Here is a 19,804-nt window from a genome sequence, read left to right on the forward strand (position 1 = left end):
CAGCTTATTCTTAATCCAAATTCCGAGATCATTTAATTTTGTTCATCAGTCTCCTTTTTTTTCTTTCATTAAAAATTTTTTTTTTACATTACAATACAATCGCAGTGGCCACGGAGTTTTATGTTTTGATAAACATAATTAATAATACACGATTAATTTATTATTAACATCCACACATTACATTGATAACTTAACTTACATGCAATCATTTAAAACATTTACATGCAAATTTATTATACCATTTTTTTTTTTATTGCTCTCATACTAGAGCACCGTAATAATATATGTATATATTTGTATATACATATAATCGACAAACATGACATTATATTTTTTAGATCACGGGTTGCGCATGATACAGGGACTCTTACAGAATTTGTACTCTTTCAATTATAATATGAAATGACATTTAATCACGTCAATAATAATATTATTATTTATTTACTTTTTTCTTTTATTTAATTAATACTTAATAGTATGATAATTATTATTATTATTTTTCTTCAAGTACTATTCGTGTATTTAATTACTTGTTAATGAACGCGTTAATGTTTAATTACACGCGTCCCTGTCCTTTGCGCGCTAACATTACACGAAAATAATTGTAACGTTTTTGTTTAAAATAATTATTTATTTTAAAAATAAAAATAGTTATGGTTTTAAATAATAAATTAAAAGATTGATGGACCCTCGAGTCATAACTTGTGATATTGAACATTTAACACATTAATCATGTGTTTATATATTTTTAACGAGGAGTAATAGACACTTTATCATTATCATTATCATTATTATTATTTTTATCAATTTAAATAACAGCTGTGTCCTTGGTAACGATTAGTGTTCACACTATCTGTTGTTATGTTTTTTTTTTCCTGTTAAATCATTCATATGGTATTTAATTTAATTTTTTATTTTTAACATATTGCCTCGTTACACTTGAACTTTGTTAATTTTTTAATGTTCTTATCAATCTGTCAACATTCGAGGGGCCACAGACCTCGATAATTTAATTTCTTTTTTTCTTTCACTAAATATTAATTACATTTTAATATTATTCAAATAATTATAATTAAAATATTCATGTATACATATATATATATATATATATATATATATATATATATATATATATATATATATATATATATATATATATATATATATATATATATATATATATATATATATATATATATATATATATATATATATATGCAAGCTCCAAGAGCGAGTACGGTAAATAATAATTATTTTTTTATAGTAATTTACTGGCGTTATACACTTGTCGCGTATACCTTTGGTAAAACCGACAACTAAAAGAAAAAAATATATATATGTATATATATTTTTAATTTAATAAATAGATCACGCATAAAATCTAATTGAAAATTAATTAAAAAGCTTTGATTAGTTTATAAATTTATGATAATTAACTAAACAACGTTCTGTTGATTTGGTATACATATATATGTATATATAAAGATATTTAAAAAAAAAAGAATTACTGGAGAAACTGGATTATAATTTTTTTTTTTTGGTTTTCTTTCATATTGTTTGTTTTTTTTTTTTTGTTATTTTATTTTTAATATTTTTTTGTTTTTTAATTTGTTTTATTTTTTTTTTTTTTTTATTTATCTTTAGTCAAGATAATCTGACATTTGTCTCTATCAATTAGCTTGGTTGATTTCGTAACTTGTTATCCGATACCTCGACAATGATTTTTTTTTTTAATATTATTATTTTTTTTTGTTTTTCTTTTTCTTTTTCTGTCATCTTGTTACAACATTCATGTATAATATATATTAGCGCTTATAAATTCATGTCTTGTTATACTTGCCAATCCCCATTTCTCTTAAAAATATATACAATACTTTTACAGTAAAATATTAATTAATTATTTAATTAATAATAATTATATTAATAATATACAGATAAAAGTTTACGCGGAGCCGACTGATAATTATTACTGTCAATTATTTGTGTCTGTAAATCATAAATAAAAATATATTTAGATAAAAAACAAAAATAACCCACTGATTATTCAGCTCGTCTTATTCATTTTTAATATTTAAATTGTAAACAATAGTTTACATAATTAACATAACTGTTGAAATTACGATTGCACAAATTTATTGTTGTGTAATATTATTTTTTGAGGAATTATCAGTGGGATAAATGTTAAATAACGTTGATTTACAATCACAAATACCCTCATTCGCGTGTCAATGACATTTGTCAATAATTAAATATTTAATTTTTTTTTTTTTGTTATCCAATTAATCGTTACTTCTTCGGTGCGATATTATTATTATTATCATCATTATAATTATTATTATAGTTAAAAAATAATAATAATAATTCCGGAATGCTCCCTTACCACTAGAACTCCGTCGTTTTATTTTTCATCTAAAATATTAAAATAAAAATTAATTAGATTCGAAAACATTATTTTAAAATAAAAAAAAAAAATAATGTATATTTTATTACCTAAAGATTGTCCATCATTTCAGATAGAGTAAGTCGTGACGTAGACATGGCAACGCCACTGTCACTGCTGCTTTGTACGCTGCTGTGATCATCAGTATCCGACTGATTGCTCGTGTATCCAATGACATCTACTTCATCTGTATCATCACAACATACAAAGATAATAAAAATAAATTACCAAATAAAAAAAAAATTAATTGACATGTGTCATTGAGAATTAAAAAAAAACCCTGCTACAAACCAGATTCTGAGATAGATGGGCTGCCAGTTGATCTGTCAGAATTGCGAGAACTGCTGGCTGAACCAGTGGACGATACCGTGGTGACAGAGCATTCAGATACACTTCGTCGTTTAGATATCAAAGCTGCTGTCGCGGCTGCAGCAACAGCTGCTGCTGAGCTACATGATGATGTGGATGGTGCACTTGTGCTCAGCCCATAGGTATTACCCTCAAGGCCAGGAAATCCACGTAATGTAGCAAGGGTACTTGGCTGACCAGTTAGTTGCTCGAAACGTCGCCTCAGGTATCGGTGTTCTCGTGCCAACTGCTCCTTGTGCGCGGCATGCTTTCGTTCTCGGTCTTCCAAGTTCTAAAAAACCGATTCAGTAACATAACAATCATCAATAAATTTAAATTGCTCTATTAATGTCACTCTGTAAGATTTAATTCAACTACATACTACATAGCAGTGGTAATTTTTTTTTACCTTGATAAATCTTTTGGCCTTGGTCAGCAAGCCAAGCGTTGTGTGTCTGGAGGTTTCAGCACCCAGAGGTACCAAAATTTTCAACTTTTCCAGGCAATTTCTGAGGTGCGCTCGTCTATTCAGAAACATACATAACATTTAAAATCATCATCATCATTTTTTTTTTTCTTATAAAAATATTTTATTATTTGTGTACATAAGTCATATGATTCATATGTATTGGAGTTATTTTATCCCTGATACGCTGTATAAATACGGATAAAAAAAAGGCTCAATGACGTGAAGCAAAGGAAAAATAAGGAGGCAAAAGTTACGAGGTTGTTTACAGTCGAGCGTCGAAGCGATCTAACTCATGGCCGGGCAATGCACTCTGCTCAGCATCGTTGCCAGTTGCCAAGCTTGGCCACAATAATCGCGCACTTGGCCGACGTTCGTCTCGCGGCCAGAATTATATGTGTGTTGTGAGTGGATAATAATGCCGGGTGTTGTTGTTGTAGTACTGGGATTGCACATAAACCGATACAACACTTGTGTTGTATATCATGTGTGTACACGTATCAGCAGCCTAGTACCCGCACCGCCTTATACAGTCCCGGGCCAGAAACAGGAGAGATACACGCATAACCTTTGTCTCATATATCATCCCACCGTGGGACTGTAATTGCGGTTAAACTATTTATTTTATTTATCCTCTCTCTTATTATATTAATTATCTCTGTCTTCCCTTTACTGCCTTAACTTGGAGTTATATATATATATATATATATATATATATATATATATATATATATATATATATATATATATATATATATATACATATATATATATATATATATATATATATATACATATACATGTATGACTCGTATTAAATGCCAACTGACGAGTCAACAACACGAGTAAGGACTAGATACACCCGTACTCTGCTCCACCTTCTATTTACAGCAGATTAATGTCATTTGGAGAACCCATAGAAAACAAAATCATCGATAGTGAAATGATGCCGAAGCCCTGACTAATGAGAATTATGAGATTATCATCAACCATGATAAATGATACATGAAGAAATGGAGTATTACTTTATATTTATAGTTTTTAATATTTCTGCTTTCTCTCGATAAAAATCCAAGTGTCGTGACGGTTGACGTACATGAAACACGCCAGGTGGAACGAGCAGGACCTGTCTACCGGCTAGCGGTTGGTCTATCCCCGAAATCAACAAGATCAATTTCAATGCGCTTCCACGTTGGCAAGTGCCGTCTAGTGTAGCACGTTGGAAGCCAAGTGAAGCAAAGAGTAGCATAGAGAAGAGAAGAGGAGGGAATTAAATGAAATGAAATGGAAGGCAATGGAAGGTAAAAAAAAAGCATATCGTCACGCACAGAGAGTACGCGGTGTGAACAGAAGCGAGTGGATAGAACCCGAGGTGAAAGAGGCGAGTCGGCGCCCACGTCACCTATATGTATATATGTATATATATATATATATTCTACATAACACTCACTTTGATCCCACTCGCTTGGTTAGCGGGAGTATCCGAGTATCGACCGTACGAAATGTTCGTCGTTGTATCGATTACTATCCCTCTTCTCTTAACCCACACCCCATACCCCTGGGTTCTTGTGCAACCCCGCTTACTCCTCCTCCTCGAACCTACTGTACTACTCCTGCTCCAATCCACCTTCTTCACCTCTTCGCCCTTCTCTAAAAGTTATATATCTGAAACCCACGGTATAACTTGTTCATGCCCTCTTCTATTTCCTGACCCCGTCTTTCTTGATCCTCGTCTTCATTCTTTTCTTCCTTCACTTTACTTTACTCTAAACTTTTTTTACTCTACACACCTCAGGATTAACGCCAGGTCGTTACTGCAAGCCCAGACCTCATGTCTATCACTCCGAGATCATGCAGATTTTATCGCGCCCCTTTGTTCTCTTACGCTCAACAGTAGTCAATCATCATTTCTCATCAGATATACACATACATACATACATACACATACATATACATACATATATATACCAACATATAATGACAGCAATATAAGCTGGATGAGGGCATACTACGCAATTTTTTTTTTCAACTTCCATCCATACTATTTCTTGTTGTTTTTAAAAACTATCTTCGTTGTCCTCAATCTATTTATATGTTGACATATTCTGGATGCATTTACGATGACGTAAACACAATAATAAATAACCGTATTTATGTGAATATATTTACATAACAATATCCTTATTAACTTTCACCAAATATATATATAGTTTTTTGTTTTTAAAGTTTTTCGTTTCCGTTATCATCGTGAATCTTTATCTTTACTTCTTACTTTCTCACTTTAAAGTATAAACTTTTGCTCTCGTTGTCGCTATTGCTGATACTATGCTGTTTGAATTCTCAACGAGACACATGGCAACTTGCCATCTGTACCAAATCGCTATGTATATCATTCGAAATATCCAGTGACCTCTATAAGAGACAAGGGAGAGATGACAGTTGAAAAGTTAAAAAGAGAACGATAATATTAAATAAGAAAAATAAATAAAAGTTACCACATCAAATATTTGATATTTTATGATTTGTTTGTTTGTTTTTTTCATTATCTGTCAAAATTATAAAACCTATTGCTCAATCATTTTGGTCGTTATTATCGTCACCGCTACTGTTGTTTTGATAATAAAAAAAATTATTGAGTAATTTCAGTAAATAGTAAAAATAAAATATCAAAATACACAGGATTGAGCTCCACTGTCCTCGAGGGCTCAAGGTGAACGGGCTTAAACCGGCAATGGCGGTGCAAACACAAGCGATTGGTGTGCACTAGCATCAGCAATAGCAACAGCAACAGCAATATTAACAACATTCGAGCGGTACAATCAGAAAATCAACTACTATCCGCCATATATTCAATGATGCGAGACTTACAATTGCACTGCAAGTAATTCAGAGTATAATGAAATTTAAAAAAACTAAATAAACAAGTGTTTGTGGCAAGGTCAATTCTTAAGAATCAAACAGAAGAATTCACGTGGATAAGTTCTATGTTGAGCTTAACCAAAGTTTCGTAACTTTTGTATTTTTTTTTAAAGCGGATACCGAGCGACTGGCCAGCGGAGATCGAGTCCGGAAAATCCTCGAGGGAGTTAGTCGTTGTTAAGGTGAAAAGCGCTGAATGCCGTTACACAAAGAGAGTCGCTTTAAAATTCAATGCATTTCAAATGGTACGAAGAGAAGAAGGAAGACCCTGAAGCCCTGTGGTCCTTTTTATTTATTTTATTTAACTTTTTTTATTCTTAAACTCTACTCGTCACTCTAAACCAACACACACGCATATATCCTTTTACTTTGATTTTCTTCTATCTCTCTCTCACTCATTATTTATTTATTTCATTTTTTATTTGTTCTTGTATCCATTACTCTCTCATTCCCTTCCTCGTTTCCTTTCATATGTCCAGTCCCCGGTCCCCAGTATCCCGCAGTCAGATACCGAGTTTAAAAACAGTGACAACGGATTTAAATTTTCGACAATATAATACACCAATAAATATATATTTATATACATACACATATATTAAAATAAGGTTTATAAAAATTAAACGAGTTTACTATCATCAGAACTCACCGATTTTTTTCCAGTTCATTGTGGGTAGTCCTGCAATAAAAAATAATAATAAATTAGTCTATAAATTACAGTTGCAGTAATAAAATAATTTATCTCTACTTGAACAGTACATTAAATAATAAAATAATAAATTAATAAAAAAAAATACCAACCGACTACCCTGAGATTTTTTCGTCTTTGACCTCTTGGAGAGCGCCCTGAGATCATCAGGAATGGGCATAGTCGATGCATATCCATGCTCAGCTTCTGTTTACCACAAAAATAAAATAAATTAATTAATAAAAAACTTTTTAAAAATATATAAGACATAAGTAGAAGATAAATTTACCTCTTTCTCTTCGTTCAATGTACTCAGCGGCTTGCAGTAATGCAGCAATGCTCATATTTCCAAGTTATTTAATGTTGCTGGTGCTTTTGTTTTTGTTACAACTCTGCTGTCAACTTTAAAAGTTAACTCAATGTAACAAAATATATTTTTTATTATATTTTAGCCAAGTATTGTTTAACGTGAAGCCGTCCCGCCGGCCTGCCTCGCGTCCGCTTCGTTGTTCTCCTTAACTTCTATTATTCTTCAACTTCGTTCTCGTCCTTTTCCTCCTACTCTTTTACTCCTTCTCTTATTCTTCTTAAACTTATTTTTTAATTCTATTTCTTCTTATTGTCTTTCAATCTTTCGCGCCGGCCGGCCGGCACTTGGGACTTTAGGCCACTTGAAACTTGGAAACACTGACAACTTTTTTCTCCCCCTGTTCTGTCACACACAAAAACACTTACACATATAAACTTATATTTTTTTTTTTTTATAACTCTATTCACTACGCATCAACACAGCGAGTAAATACATACACGATAACAAAATAAAAAAAACCCAGCAAGACGTATTGTAACACACGCACGTTTTAAAGTTGCGTGTATTCCCTCAACTCGTGTTTAAAAGTCGACGAGTACGAGCTGCTCGATCAGAAAAAAAATAAAATAAATAAATGCGTATTGTTGCGTTTGCGTGATAATATTATCAGTAAACCGTTAATGTGTGACAGAATCAGAAGGACGTTGTCAGGTCATGTATATATATATATGTACATATAATATATTTATATATAAAACTCACGTAATTAAAATTAAAAGTAAACTAAGTTACAAAAATAAACTTGTTTCCTTTTAAACATTTAAAAAAATATAAAATAAAATTAAAAAAAAAAAAAAAAAAAAAAAAAAAAAAAAATAATGTTATACTTCCAGCTAAATCTTTTCAATGTCTACAGTCTCTGGATTGTCACAACACACTGATTTCACTTTCACAACCAATCACAGTTGATCCATCAAGCGACACTTTTATAGTCTCTAGTTTCGAGAGTTTCTTTGTCCTCAACAACCAGAGTTTTAAGTTATAGTTTTTAGTCCCAGTTACAACTAAATAGCAGAGCAGCAGTACCAGTACCAGCAGTTGCAGCAGCAGCAGCTCCGCCTCTCAGCACATTTCACGATCACGAGTACTTTGACACATGGGCATCCTGTGGACCAAAACAACAATGGCTGAAATAACTCTCACACGTTTTAGGTTAAATTAAATAACTAAAATAATAAATAAATATAAAGTTACAGTAATGAATTTTAAATTTAATGCTATCGGTAATCCAGTGGGTCACGCAGAATTTAACAAGTCGTCTCACGAACACGGAGATAAAGCAATCGGAGCCGCGAGTAAACAACTAGCATACGTGTCAGGCATCACATACGAAATGTCAAAAGATGCGTGGCGTTGTGCGCGGCCTGACGATGACGCGCATCAAAACGGTTCCCGCGTGTGCCTATTATATCAGACGGCCTCATCTTTACCATCAAAATAACTAAAAATTACTCCCACCTTCCAAACGTCAAAGTCCTCAGACTTATTTGAATCCACAAACTAAGCCTACAATCTTTCCAACAAATGGCTACCAGACTACAAATATTTTTAAATAAAATTTATCATTTTCCCTCACTGCTCTTGTTATATCGAGCTACATATTTTAGTCACGAAATAAAACGGTAATACAAATCCGTCGACGATCTTACGATTTAGGATTGCGAGCAGAGCCGTGAGCCAAATAATACGCGTACCTTTTTACCCACAGTTTTTTACATCCACATTCCTACATATATACTTTAAATATACAATACTGGTTAGCCAGTAATTTTTTAATTTCCTTTCAAAACAATAAATCACAAAAAAATATTTTTTAAAATTACAGTTTTTTTAATTTTTTAAAATTTTTGTCTGCTAACTTCAGAATCATTTTAAATATACACACTAAATATTCGCTCCGTCTACGACACGCATTTTACTATATACATATATAAATATATATATATATATATACATATATATATATATATATTGTTATAGAGGGGTTACACGAGGGAAGACCAATTGAAATACGGGAATCGAGGTACACGGACTTTGGGTAAGTTACGCCGTTAACGTCATACGATGCCGCGCTTCTGAGCGTAGGCGTGTATGTGTTTATATCATATATATGTATATATTTATATAAATTTAATACACATGAACGTAGTTTATGTGTATGCGCAAATCGCGTTCGCAAAGACTTTACTGTTGCTACCTACTCGGCCTCTCGCTTTTTGGCTACCACTTAAATCATTAATTACCAACCTATTTTAGTTTTGTTTTATCTTTTCAAATACAGTAACCCCCCTCTCTCTTCTTGTTCCGTTAGTCTAAAAAATAAAATAATATCTATTTAAAAACAGGGATTACTCAGACGTCAATTAAATCGTTCGGTATTAGATCGTAAATGTCAAAAACAGAATGACAGTTATTATTATTTCTTTGTCATACCCGTGTTATTAAATGACTCCGTCTGTATTTAGCTAGCCTTGTGTTCACTGCGCCGTTTTCACTTCACCAATACACCACCACACATTTATAAATATATACACATATATATATTAAGAAATATATATAGAAAGCCCGTTGGGCAGTGCGATTCCTTTGTTACGTCTCGAGCAAACACGAGCGCCTCTAATGCCCGTATTTTTTTTTATGTATGTATATATATATAGATATATACATATATATATATATATATCTATGTATGCTTTATTTATATTAAAGCGGAAAAAGTTTAAATAAAAATAATTTGTATAAAATAATAGTACGAGCAATTAGTTGATGACAAATATTAAAGTAACCACAGGTACGACGACGAAAAGTCGACGAATAAACGACAGTTCTGACACTTCCGCACTTGACGAGCACTCTCACGCATTTATCGATGTCAAATGTTTCTGCATCGCACAAGCACCAGTCATCCTTTCTTACGAGAAACCTCATTGGCTCTTCCTGTTCATGAGTGCACAGATTCGACCAATAAAAATGCCCGAAAGAATTGGAACAAACGCGCCGCTGTCAGCCACCAGCGGCATCACGTGAATCTCATGCCCGAAAACAAAACAAACAGCTGGCCCATCATCTATTACGTGGTTAGTTATCCTTACTGTTACTACATATTTATTCAAATGTGGCCTAATTGCCGCACATGACTCTACAAGTGAAAATTTAAAATGTGGTTGTTTATTTGATTCATAAGAAAAAATAATTTTATTTTAAAGTTTTTATCAGTTCATGTGTTATTTTATTATTTATTATTATCATTAAAAACAATAAGTACTCGCTATTACCAGCTGCTGCCATTACTTATTTTTTATCTTGATGAATCTTATCTTTTGTTAAAATTATAAATAAATTAACATTTTTTAAATACGGTAATTTAAGTTAACCTGTGAATTTTAAAACCCACGTTTTTCGAGTAAGTAATTATTCATTTTTATTTTTATTACTTTGACCACGTGTTTAATTTTTATTTTTTCAGGTTAGAAAATTCAATGATGGAAGTGAATAATAGAAATGATATTGAAAATGTCATTAAGAGTAAGAGTACAAGAGATTGGTAAGTCATCAGTTGATAAGCGATCAATTAATTACTTTGATAGTAAACATACTAATTGTTTTTTTTTTTTTTATTTATTAACTTGTAGTATTGATGGAATGCCACCTTTGTCTATGGGCGGTGCTTTTATACCAGCTCAATTATCAGAAGTACTTGATAATAATGTAAAACCTTTCCAAGGTATGACGGAAATCCATGCGCAGTATTATGCAATTGTGTCGGGTCTTGATGACTTTGATTACAGTAAATTAGATGAACAGAATTACTGGTATCTATGGAAATTACTTTTGTATATTGAGTACCATCAGTGCATCAAGGACATGCAGAAGTACTCGTTGTTTGATCAGGGTATTGGTTTATCTGAAAAAAGAACCAATGAATTTGTTGTTGCTGTACCAGGACTTCAAGAGGATCGTCCGTCTTTGAGAGAATACGACGAGATTGAACTCCTGCAAGTCAATGGAAAAAATAATTGTGTTGGTATTGTTACTCATGTAGGCAAAGATTATGTCGCTATTGATGTGCCAGCGTCATTTCGCAACAGTTTTACCAGAGATCAGAAATTTAATATTGAATTCCGCATCGATGATTGGTCCGCCAAGTGCTGGAATTATATTCTTGATACCGTTGATAAAGACAATATAACCCGGATGTTATTTCCAGTGTCGCAGTCTTCAACATTTGTGCTGGACAATCGTAAATTTAAGTGGATCAATGATAATATCAATAAAAATCCAGAGCAGCAGCAAGCAATTATAAATATTGTTAATAAAACTTCATATCCGGCGCCTTATGTACTCTTTGGACCACCCGGTACTGGTAAGACATCAACAGTTGTTGAGGCAATATGTCAGATAATGAAAAAAAATCCATCAACTAAGATTTTAATATGCACACCATCCAATGCCGCTGCTGATGAAATCGCTGAGCGATTGCTGAAGAACCTGGGATCTGTTGAAGATGATTTTATGTATCGTATGTACAGTTCATCAAGAAGCAGCGAAGATGTTAAGCCAACTTTGAAGACATATTCAAATTTTGCTGATCGTCGAACTGTTTTTGTCAACAAAGAAGTTTTTATGACGAAAAAAATAGTTATTACGACCTTAGCAACAGCAATACGTTTACACGGATATAAATTACGTGAAAATTATTTTGGATATTTGTTTATTGATGAAGCGGGACAGGCTACTGAGCTCGATACGCTGATTCCATTGGTACTGATGTGTGGAAAAGATTCATCGCAAACTAGTAAATTTTGCGGGCAGATTGTGATTGCTGGCGATCCAAAACAACTAGGCCCGACTGTACAGTCTAAATTGGCTGAAGTTTTACTCGGCAAAAGTATGCTCGAGCGATTAATGAACTGGCCTTTGTACAAAAAAGGCGATGATAAAAAATACAACTCACGTTACGTGACAAAATTAATTCAAAATTATCGTTGTCACGAGGCGATACTCAGTGTCCCAAACAATTTGTTTTATGATGGAGAATTGGTAGCTATGGGTGGAAAACACACGACCCGAGCTGTCGGTTGGTCCATGCTGCCTAAAAAAAAATTCCCTGTTATGTTTCACGCTGTAAAAGGTAAAGAGGGTCGTAAAGCTTATTCTCCAAGTGTTTACAATGACAGAGAAATCGCTCAGGTGATTTCTTACGTCAGAAGATTGCTCAATACAGATCTTGGTGGTAAAACAGTAAAGCCTGAGGACATTGGAATAGTAACTCCTTATAAATTACAGAGAAGTAAAATTCATAAAGCTCTGGAGAACTATAATATAACTAATGTCCCCGTTGGAACTGTTGAAATTTTTCAGGGACAAGAAAAGGACATAATTATTATCACAACAGTACGGTCGGTAGTTTATAAAACAGAAGAAAATAAATATCATATTGGTTTTCTATCAAATCCTAAACGTTTCAATGTCGCGTTGACTCGCGCCAAGTCACTACTTATTGTCATAGGTCATCCTGACATACTGCAACAAGATTATTGTTGGAGAGCGTTCGTTAAATACTGCGTTAAAAATAATGCATGCTGTGGAGAAAAATTCGTACTTGATAAATCACTTGATGGTTTGGATATACGCCAAATAAGTTCAGTTACAGTACGAAAAGAATTGAAACTTCCAGCGACAAAAATCGTTGAAGATTCAGTAAGTTCGTCAGAGCGTAGAGAAATAAATTTCCGAGATTTGCCACGTCGCAGACGCGCACCCAGTGGACCCGTGTCTGCTAACCTGCAGTCATTAAATAAAATGGATGAATTATTAATGAATTTAGATAATGATTATCATCAGCAATTTAATATGGATGAGGACATCCCGTTTTCTGATGAATCAGACGTCTCTGAGGACTCAGTTGACGAAGATGATTGCGAGGTTATTGATCCAGCAGAACAGTTCGATAGCAACAGTCGCATGGCCAAAGATATGTTTGCTAATTATTTGAAAAAATTGTGTGCTGATGAAGACAGTTTTGAAGCTGAGCTACACAGTAGAATGAAATCTTTAGCTATTTAAAATAAAGTAATTATTTTAATGATCAGTATTTTAAAATAAGTTTGTAATAGTTATTCAAAATAAATCTTTAATATTTTCAATAATAAATGGAAAAATATTTTTTACAATAACCATTGACTTAAGTACCACAGATCTATCATTGCTACTGGAATATTTTTTTAAAATTACTATTTAATAAATTGTTCTTAATTTAAATTTAAAAAAAACTCCAAAAGCTATCGGCAAGTAATCAAAAGATCATCAGTCTTCGTTATCAATAATCAAAAATCAAAAATTAATTTTTAATATTGAGCCAGTTCTTGGGCGTACGTAAGACTTCCATCAGCTGAGCTTCCTTTGATCCAGCAGGTGGTTCATGCATGTACTCCCATCTCGCAATTAATGGCAGCGACATCAGGATACTCTCGTATCTAGCACCCGGAGTATACAAACCAAACTTGGTACCGCGGTCATAAATTAAATTGAATTCAACATAACGTCCTCTTCTTAGCAACTGCCATTGTCGTTCAGCGTATCCGTACCCATCATCCTTATGCTTGGCAACCAGGGGAACGTACGAGGGTACAACAGACTCAGCGCACGACTTTACAAATTTAAAAGCTGCGTCTTGATTCGGCGTGTCCAGGTCATCGAAAAATATACCTCCGACTCCACGGCTCTCGCCACGATGTTTAATAAAGAAATATTCATCGCACCACTTTTTAAACCTTGCATAATATGATTTATCATGTTGATCACATGCTTTTTTCAGTGTGCCATGGAAGTGACGGGCATCGTCTTCATTTAAATAATAGGGTGTCAGATCAGTACCTCCTCCAAACCACCACTGGACACTACCATCCTTATTGACGACTTCGAAGTAACGATAATTGAAATGTATTGTAGGAATCATTGGATTGCGGGGATGAATGACGGCACTGATACCAGCTGCGAAAAACGGCAAACTTCCTTCGTCCATTTGCTTACCACGTGCTCGCATTTGTTGAATAGCACCTGGTGGTAGTTCACCAGATACAACTGATACATTTACTCCAGCTTTTTCAAAAACTTTACCATCTTGCATTACACATGTGATACCTCCGCCACCCTCTTTACGCAGCCATCTGTCCACCTTAAAACGTTCCTCGTCTTCAAAGGCTTCCAGTGATCTACAAAAATCAGCTTGAATTTTCAAAATAAGCATTTCCATTTTACTTTTCATGTCACCTTCATTTTTCTTTAGAGTTTTCTCTGGTGTTATCGGCCTTGCCATGAACCCGGACACGTCCAGCTGTGATTTTGCCGCGAATGCTTCATTTTTTGAACAATTATATGTTACGATACCTGTTGCCATAACTCCGACGCCCAGGTAAGTAAGTCGGGATGTTTTTGTTGATTTGCTGCTGGTTATCGCAGCATTTATAACTTTTATATTACGAAAAAATATTCGCGACATGTTCGCCACGCAACTATTAACAAGTATTTACACAAATGAAATAACTGTTTACTTAATCGAGGTTATGATCTGCTGAAGTTTTATAATTAAATTTCATTTAATCACAGCGCCATCAGATTATTCTTTATTCAATTTATTATTATTCTTTTATTGATTCCCGTTATTTTTAAACCGTTAGGATAAAAATTCGCGATGATGCTGAAGTTAGCAGAGTTTAAAATTTTTGGATTTTTTTTTTAACAATTCAATTTGAAAAAAAAAAAAAAAATAAAATAAAAATATTTATAGTTAAAAAATTTTAAAAACTGTAGGTGCAATTTTTTAAAATTTTTCTTTTTATAATTTATCATTTTTCAAAAATTCAAAAATTAAACATCGGCTAATTTCATTATCATAAATTTGTGGGTATGCTCAGTATTGGACTCGCAAAATTTTTTGAAATTATGATTTTAGAAATTAAAAGTAAATTTCGAAAATTTGAAAATAAATTTTATTGAAGTATTAAATTTTCTTTTTATATATTTATATTATGAATAAAAAAAATTCTTACTATTATTGATATATTTGAAAATTTTTAGTGGGAATTAAAATCTAAAATTTTAAAAATATGAGTGTGAATGTAGCAGATATAAAACAATTTATATTTTAAATAAATAGAATTATTAAAATGTTTAAATTTAAGAAAAAGCGCGAACAGATTTATCAATTATTTAAAAATGTATTTTTAAATTTTTATTCTAAAAATTTACATTTTGTTTTATTCAAAAATATATTGTCAGGTAAATTGACATTCATTTAAAAAATTCAAATCTGCTGATCTGAAACGTCAATTTTAAAAACAAATTATAATTTAGTTCTTAGCTTTAATTAAATAAAACTGTAATTATTGTTAAGTTGGTAATAAATATTTAAAAACTATCAAGACTGGTATTTTATATAAAAAAATTTTTAATTATATATTTATATATTTTTTTTAAATGACATTACATATTTTTTATAATTATAGTTACGAAAAAAAAAAAAATAATATTAATTATAGGCAACGAGTCGTCGCGTTAAAGCTGATAACATTTACGCCTTCATTTTGCATAAAAATCTCAGATGCAACATTTTTAGTTCCCCGGTGGTGAGTTTGACAACGCCCTCTTGATTGTCAATTGACAATAAATTGCCAACGGCCTCACGATCCTCGCCGAGGATAACTTTAACCCGGTCACCGTGAATCGGTAGCACTGGTTCCAGTTGATCACAAATCAAATTAACAACACGGTCTTCTGCTGGTAGAAATACTGAACACATTCCTCCCTATTGATAATTAACAATTAATAAATTAATAAATTAAATTATTTTACAAGCAATAATGATAATGATGATGATAATAAACTTACGGATATTCCTCTGATGATTCCTTGTTGTCCAGCCAAAGCAGGATCACCATGACTGTCTTTAATACGAACTTCAATGTCAACCGTATGCCACTCGGTGTTACCGAGCATAGCTGATCCAACACCAGTATCTAGACTCGCTCCAGGTGTCTGTGGATTGTATGGACTACCAGCGACACCTAAAAAAAATTTATATTAATAATTTATAATGATATTTAATAATTAAAATAAATAAAACGCTGAGCTAGATTATTACCAGGAGTCATAGGGCTGTAGCCCATCGGCGAAGGAGTAGCAAAAGCTCCATGTGGACTGGTAGTGTATCCAGTACCAGAAGGTGATGGAGTCGCAACATATCCAGCAGGGCTAGGGCTAGCAGTAGCACTGGCAGCTGGACTGGGACTCGGTTGATACGGACTGTAGCTTTGCTCTGATCCGTACATAGTTCCTGGGGTTTGAGGAGTGAACGGACCTCCAGTAGACGGATACCCAGGTGCATAACCCGGAGATCCACCTTCTTCCATACTGTAGCTATCAAAGTCATTGTTTCGTGCCGGTGTGTTTGTAACAGTTGGATCCCATGCTCCAGATTGTCCAGGTGTTCTGGACCCATCGTGCGATGGAGTCATAGAACCATAGTGCGGAGTACGTGATCCATTTTCGTACATCGGAGTCTGGGAACCGTGCATTGGAGTCTTGGCACCGTCGCGAGCGTACATAGGAGTTTGGCCACCAGCAGCGTATGCTGGTGTTCTGCTGTAAGAGCTGAAACCACCGTCTTTAGTTGGCACTCCAACATTGGCAATATGTGATCTATCAACAGATATAGTTTGGCAAGTTGAATGCAGCTCAACACGAGCTGTTGTCTCGGTCGCATCTTTAACAATTCCGACATTTCCTTTGTATGGTCCCCCAGTTATTTTTATCGTCGTACCAATTATTTCACGATCGCGACGAGCGCCACCACCACGTCCTCGTCCACGTCCGCCACCTCTGCCGAATCCACCACCGCTGGGATGCATTGGTGAAGCAATACGAGGTGACATGAAACCAGAGCTCGGTGACATTGATGTTATCGCTTTATTACCACCCGCTAATTGAAGGTGACGTGTTTTACAGACAAATATTCCACCGTTGTCGACATACATACGGGAATGAAGAAACGCAAAGCTACGATACAAATGTTTTATTTCACCATCACGTCCTGCGTGTGGTCCGTCAACAACTTTAACAATATCTTTCTTTTGAATTGTATTTTGTTGAGAATCCAATGCCACGGGATTACGATTCTCCCGGCACTTGGTCAGTCCTTGTGGTCTTGCTTCCACAACTTTACCGTGCATAGACAAAACATGAAAATTTTCACGCTCCAATCGTACAATAACACCCACTGTCTGAGCATCTAGATGCACCAAATCACCCCACTGGAATTGACCTAAACTGTCAACTCCAGTTGCCATGTCCGAGCAGAGCTGCAAGTCACGTGGAAGAACCTCGAGCTCGTGCATTGACAAGTCAGAAAATAAAACGACACGATTTTGTTCAACCCTTACAATCAAACCAGTGTCCCCTTCATAGCGCCCAGCAACGACTTTTACATGATCACCCATTGTAAAATATTTTCTCAATTCATGAGCCTGGAATTCTAGAGCCTCTTTCAATTCTTCATGTTTAGGTAAAACCATAATCATGTTTCCGTCAATTGACACGATTTTTCCTTGGAGATTCATCAATTCACCTTCACAAACTTCAACATTGTCACCGTTGCTGAATGAATGACTTACTGATGAATCCTCCCGCCCAGTGCCAGTAGATGGAGTTCCATTCAATTCTATATCAATACCTTCAGGTGCTTCTTCAAAACGTTCTAGTTCTGATAGAGTTGGCTTCACACCCTCGACAATGATTGCATTTGTGTTGTAATTTTTATACAAAAATCCTTTACGACTGTACCGGTTGCCTTCGAAAATTAAAAAGTCACCATCGCTTGTCACTTCACCCCCGATAGCTCTTATAGCTTCTGGGTCAAAAGGTTTCGCGGGCGGCCGCCTCTTCTTCTTGCGTTTCGCTTCAATTTCGCCTTGAGCTGTTCTCAGAGCTCCACGTGGTCTGGTGTAGTCAATCCTTGGCAATAATTTCAAGTAGACTTGATTCTGGGCAAGATCGACGTAGTCCACTTGTGCTATGTCATCTTTGTTGATACCACGTTTCAATCTCACCCATTGTTTAGCTTTCAAACCAGTCTGTTCTTTGACGACTCTCAATACATCAGTCATTTCTTTTATCGGTACCATCTGTTGCTTCCAAATACCATGCCTGAGATTACCCACATTGTCAATAGCTGACTTAACGTGTGGCTGTTTGTAAGCTTCGATGTAAATGTAACCCTTGACACCTTCGGGCGCAACAACAGATTTTATTTGCAGTGGCTCAGGACTGAACTGATACGTCAAAAATTTACGCATCAACAGCAGTACAGTTGACTTTTCTTCACCAATACGACATTTGACCATCCATAAATTAGGATCCTTGACTCCTGGCAAAAGTGTCTGCTGAGTAATTTCATCACTCATCTCTTCACCACCATCTCCAAAATGTCTGATAGCTACTGATTCATCAGCATACTTTTTACGCAAGTACTCTTCTATTTCATCTTCACGCTGCGACTCCCACAAATTGGTACCACGTCTCCGTCCCTCAATTTCACGGGCCGTGGGCCCAAGCTCGTCCACCTCATTCCCAACGATCCCAATTTCCTGAGCTCCATCTTCCCATTCCTCGTCGTCCTCAACATCATCATCGACCTCAGCTTCGTCATCAATGAAACCACAAAATCTGTCTTTCTTTTTCTTCTTTCGTGGCCTGTCATCATCTTCATCTTCATACTCTTCCTCATCATGCTCACTGTCATCTAAATCTTCTCCTTCCGGTTCTTCCTCCGGCTCGGGATTGTCTTCCTCACCAGAATGCGCTTCTTCAGCCTCGTCATCTTTGACTCCCTCTGAACCGGAAGCTGACCGTGACCGTGACCGTGATCGACTACGCGACTTTGAATGCGATCTGCTCCTACTCCGAGATACGGATCTTCCACTACCTCTACCTGACTTTGCTGATCTATTGTCCTCAGGTTCACTCTCACTAACAGCTGCCCCACTTTCATTTTCTGAGTAATTGCTGCTTTCCGAATCAGACATTTTGAAAACTAAAAAAATAAATTTTTTGTTATCACCACACTACCTCTCAATTATTTTAACAATTAACTAATTATTTAATTAATCAACAATAATAATTATAAGCTTTCCAAAACAATTAACTCAAACATAACCTCCAAATTCAAAAAAATAAATAATCTGAAACAATTACTACCTCTAATTATTAATAATTTAATTTAATTACAACAAATACAATAAATAATGAATTTATATAAATTACCTTTTACTTAATATATATTTCACTTAAATACCACAAATATATATAAATAAATTGATAAATTAATGACTTAAGGGCAACCTCTCTAGGTGCGATGTGCAGGGGCCGTTCACTCAATGCTTTTAGATGGGAACGAATTTTGTCAGTCTGTCGACCACATCAGTACCAACTTCAAGTCATAAAATCTATAGTTTCTAGGTTTTATAGTAATTTCGTTTTAATATAGCAGTAACATCAGCAATGACGAGGTACTAGTGGCGC

General features: G+C 34.4%; 4 protein-coding genes across 8 annotated transcripts; 1 reads left to right on the forward strand and 3 right to left on the reverse strand.

Annotated features, from left to right (window-relative positions):
- Positions 1-1,581: 1,581 nt before the first annotated feature.
- On the reverse strand, positions 1,582-10,099 carry LOC103569935 (max dimerization protein 1). Of its 5 annotated transcripts, XM_053742349.1 has the most exons (9): positions 9,662-10,099; positions 9,476-9,540; positions 7,148-8,333; positions 6,972-7,065; positions 6,820-6,849; positions 3,198-3,312; positions 2,732-3,080; positions 2,491-2,627; positions 1,582-2,409 (listed from the first exon to the last, which is right to left on the reverse strand). In XM_053742349.1, exons 3-8 carry the CDS (start codon positions 7,200-7,202, stop codon positions 2,491-2,493), a joined length of 780 nt encoding a protein of 259 aa, XP_053598324.1. In that variant the 5' UTR covers positions 7,203-8,333; positions 9,476-9,540; positions 9,662-10,099; the 3' UTR covers positions 1,582-2,409. The 5 variants fall into 5 exon arrangements, with proteins under 5 accessions (XP_053598324.1, XP_053598326.1, XP_008545711.1 ...); XM_053742351.1 differs by lacking the exon at positions 9,476-9,540 and having other exon boundaries at positions 9,982-10,099; XM_008547489.2 differs by lacking the exon at positions 9,476-9,540.
- A 159-nt stretch (positions 10,100-10,258) lies between these two features.
- Positions 10,259-13,375, forward strand: LOC103569933 (putative helicase mov-10-B.1). The gene is made up of 3 exons (XM_008547488.3): positions 10,259-10,631; positions 10,695-10,772; positions 10,861-13,375. Exons 2-3 carry the CDS (start codon positions 10,708-10,710, stop codon positions 13,292-13,294), a joined length of 2,499 nt encoding a protein of 832 aa, XP_008545710.1. The 5' UTR covers positions 10,259-10,631; positions 10,695-10,707; the 3' UTR covers positions 13,295-13,375.
- A 36-nt stretch (positions 13,376-13,411) lies between these two features.
- On the reverse strand, positions 13,412-14,910 carry LOC103569930 (oxygen-dependent coproporphyrinogen-III oxidase). The gene has a single exon (XM_008547487.3). The coding sequence runs from the start codon at positions 14,727-14,729 to the stop codon at positions 13,569-13,571; it is 1,161 nt and encodes a 386-aa protein (XP_008545709.1). The 5' UTR covers positions 14,730-14,910; the 3' UTR covers positions 13,412-13,568.
- A 778-nt stretch (positions 14,911-15,688) lies between these two features.
- LOC103569929 (transcription elongation factor SPT5) lies at positions 15,689-19,677 on the reverse strand. The gene is made up of 4 exons (XM_008547486.3): positions 19,547-19,677; positions 16,371-19,316; positions 16,118-16,293; positions 15,689-16,034 (listed from the first exon to the last, which is right to left on the reverse strand). Exons 2-4 carry the CDS (start codon positions 19,306-19,308, stop codon positions 15,801-15,803), a joined length of 3,348 nt encoding a protein of 1,115 aa, XP_008545708.1. The 5' UTR covers positions 19,309-19,316; positions 19,547-19,677; the 3' UTR covers positions 15,689-15,800.
- Between the last annotated feature and the right edge of the window lie 127 nt (positions 19,678-19,804).

This window comes from Microplitis demolitor, chromosome 10, assembly GCF_026212275.2.
Source record: "Microplitis demolitor isolate Queensland-Clemson2020A chromosome 10, iyMicDemo2.1a, whole genome shotgun sequence".
NCBI classification, from domain to species: Eukaryota; Metazoa; Arthropoda; class Insecta; order Hymenoptera; family Braconidae; genus Microplitis; species Microplitis demolitor.

What these genes read in the sequence shown, in the direction of transcription:
- LOC103569929 (XM_008547486.3), bottom strand. Translation starts at nt 19,308, where the DNA reads ATGTCTGATTCGGAAAGCAGCAATTACTCAGAAAATGAAAGTGGGGCA. An exon ending in CTACAGCCCTATGACTCCTG is followed by an intron (nt 16,294 to 16,370) that starts GTAATAATCTAG and finishes AATTTTTTTTAG; the next exon opens with GTGTCGCTGGTAGTCCATAC. An exon ending in GAATCATCAGAGGAATATCC is followed by an intron (nt 16,035 to 16,117) that starts GTAAGTTTATTA and finishes AATTATCAATAG; the next exon opens with GGAGGAATGTGTTCAGTATT.
- LOC103569933 (XM_008547488.3), top strand. Translation starts at nt 10,708, where the DNA reads ATGATGGAAGTGAATAATAGAAATGATATTGAAAATGTCATTAAGAGT. An exon ending in AGTAAGAGTACAAGAGATTG is followed by an intron (nt 10,773 to 10,860) that starts GTAAGTCATCAG and finishes ATTAACTTGTAG; the next exon opens with TATTGATGGAATGCCACCTT.
- LOC103569935 (XM_053742351.1), bottom strand. Translation starts at nt 7,202, where the DNA reads ATGAGCATTGCTGCATTACTGCAAGCCGCTGAGTACATTGAACGAAGA. An exon ending in AGGCCAAAAGATTTATCAAG is followed by an intron (nt 3,081 to 3,197) that starts GTAAAAAAAAAT and finishes TCGGTTTTTTAG; the next exon opens with AACTTGGAAGACCGAGAACG. An exon ending in CCCATCTATCTCAGAATCTG is followed by an intron (nt 2,628 to 2,731) that starts GTTTGTAGCAGG and finishes GTGATGATACAG; the next exon opens with ATGAAGTAGATGTCATTGGA.
- LOC103569930 (XM_008547487.3), bottom strand. Translation starts at nt 14,729, where the DNA reads ATGTCGCGAATATTTTTTCGTAATATAAAAGTTATAAATGCTGCGATA.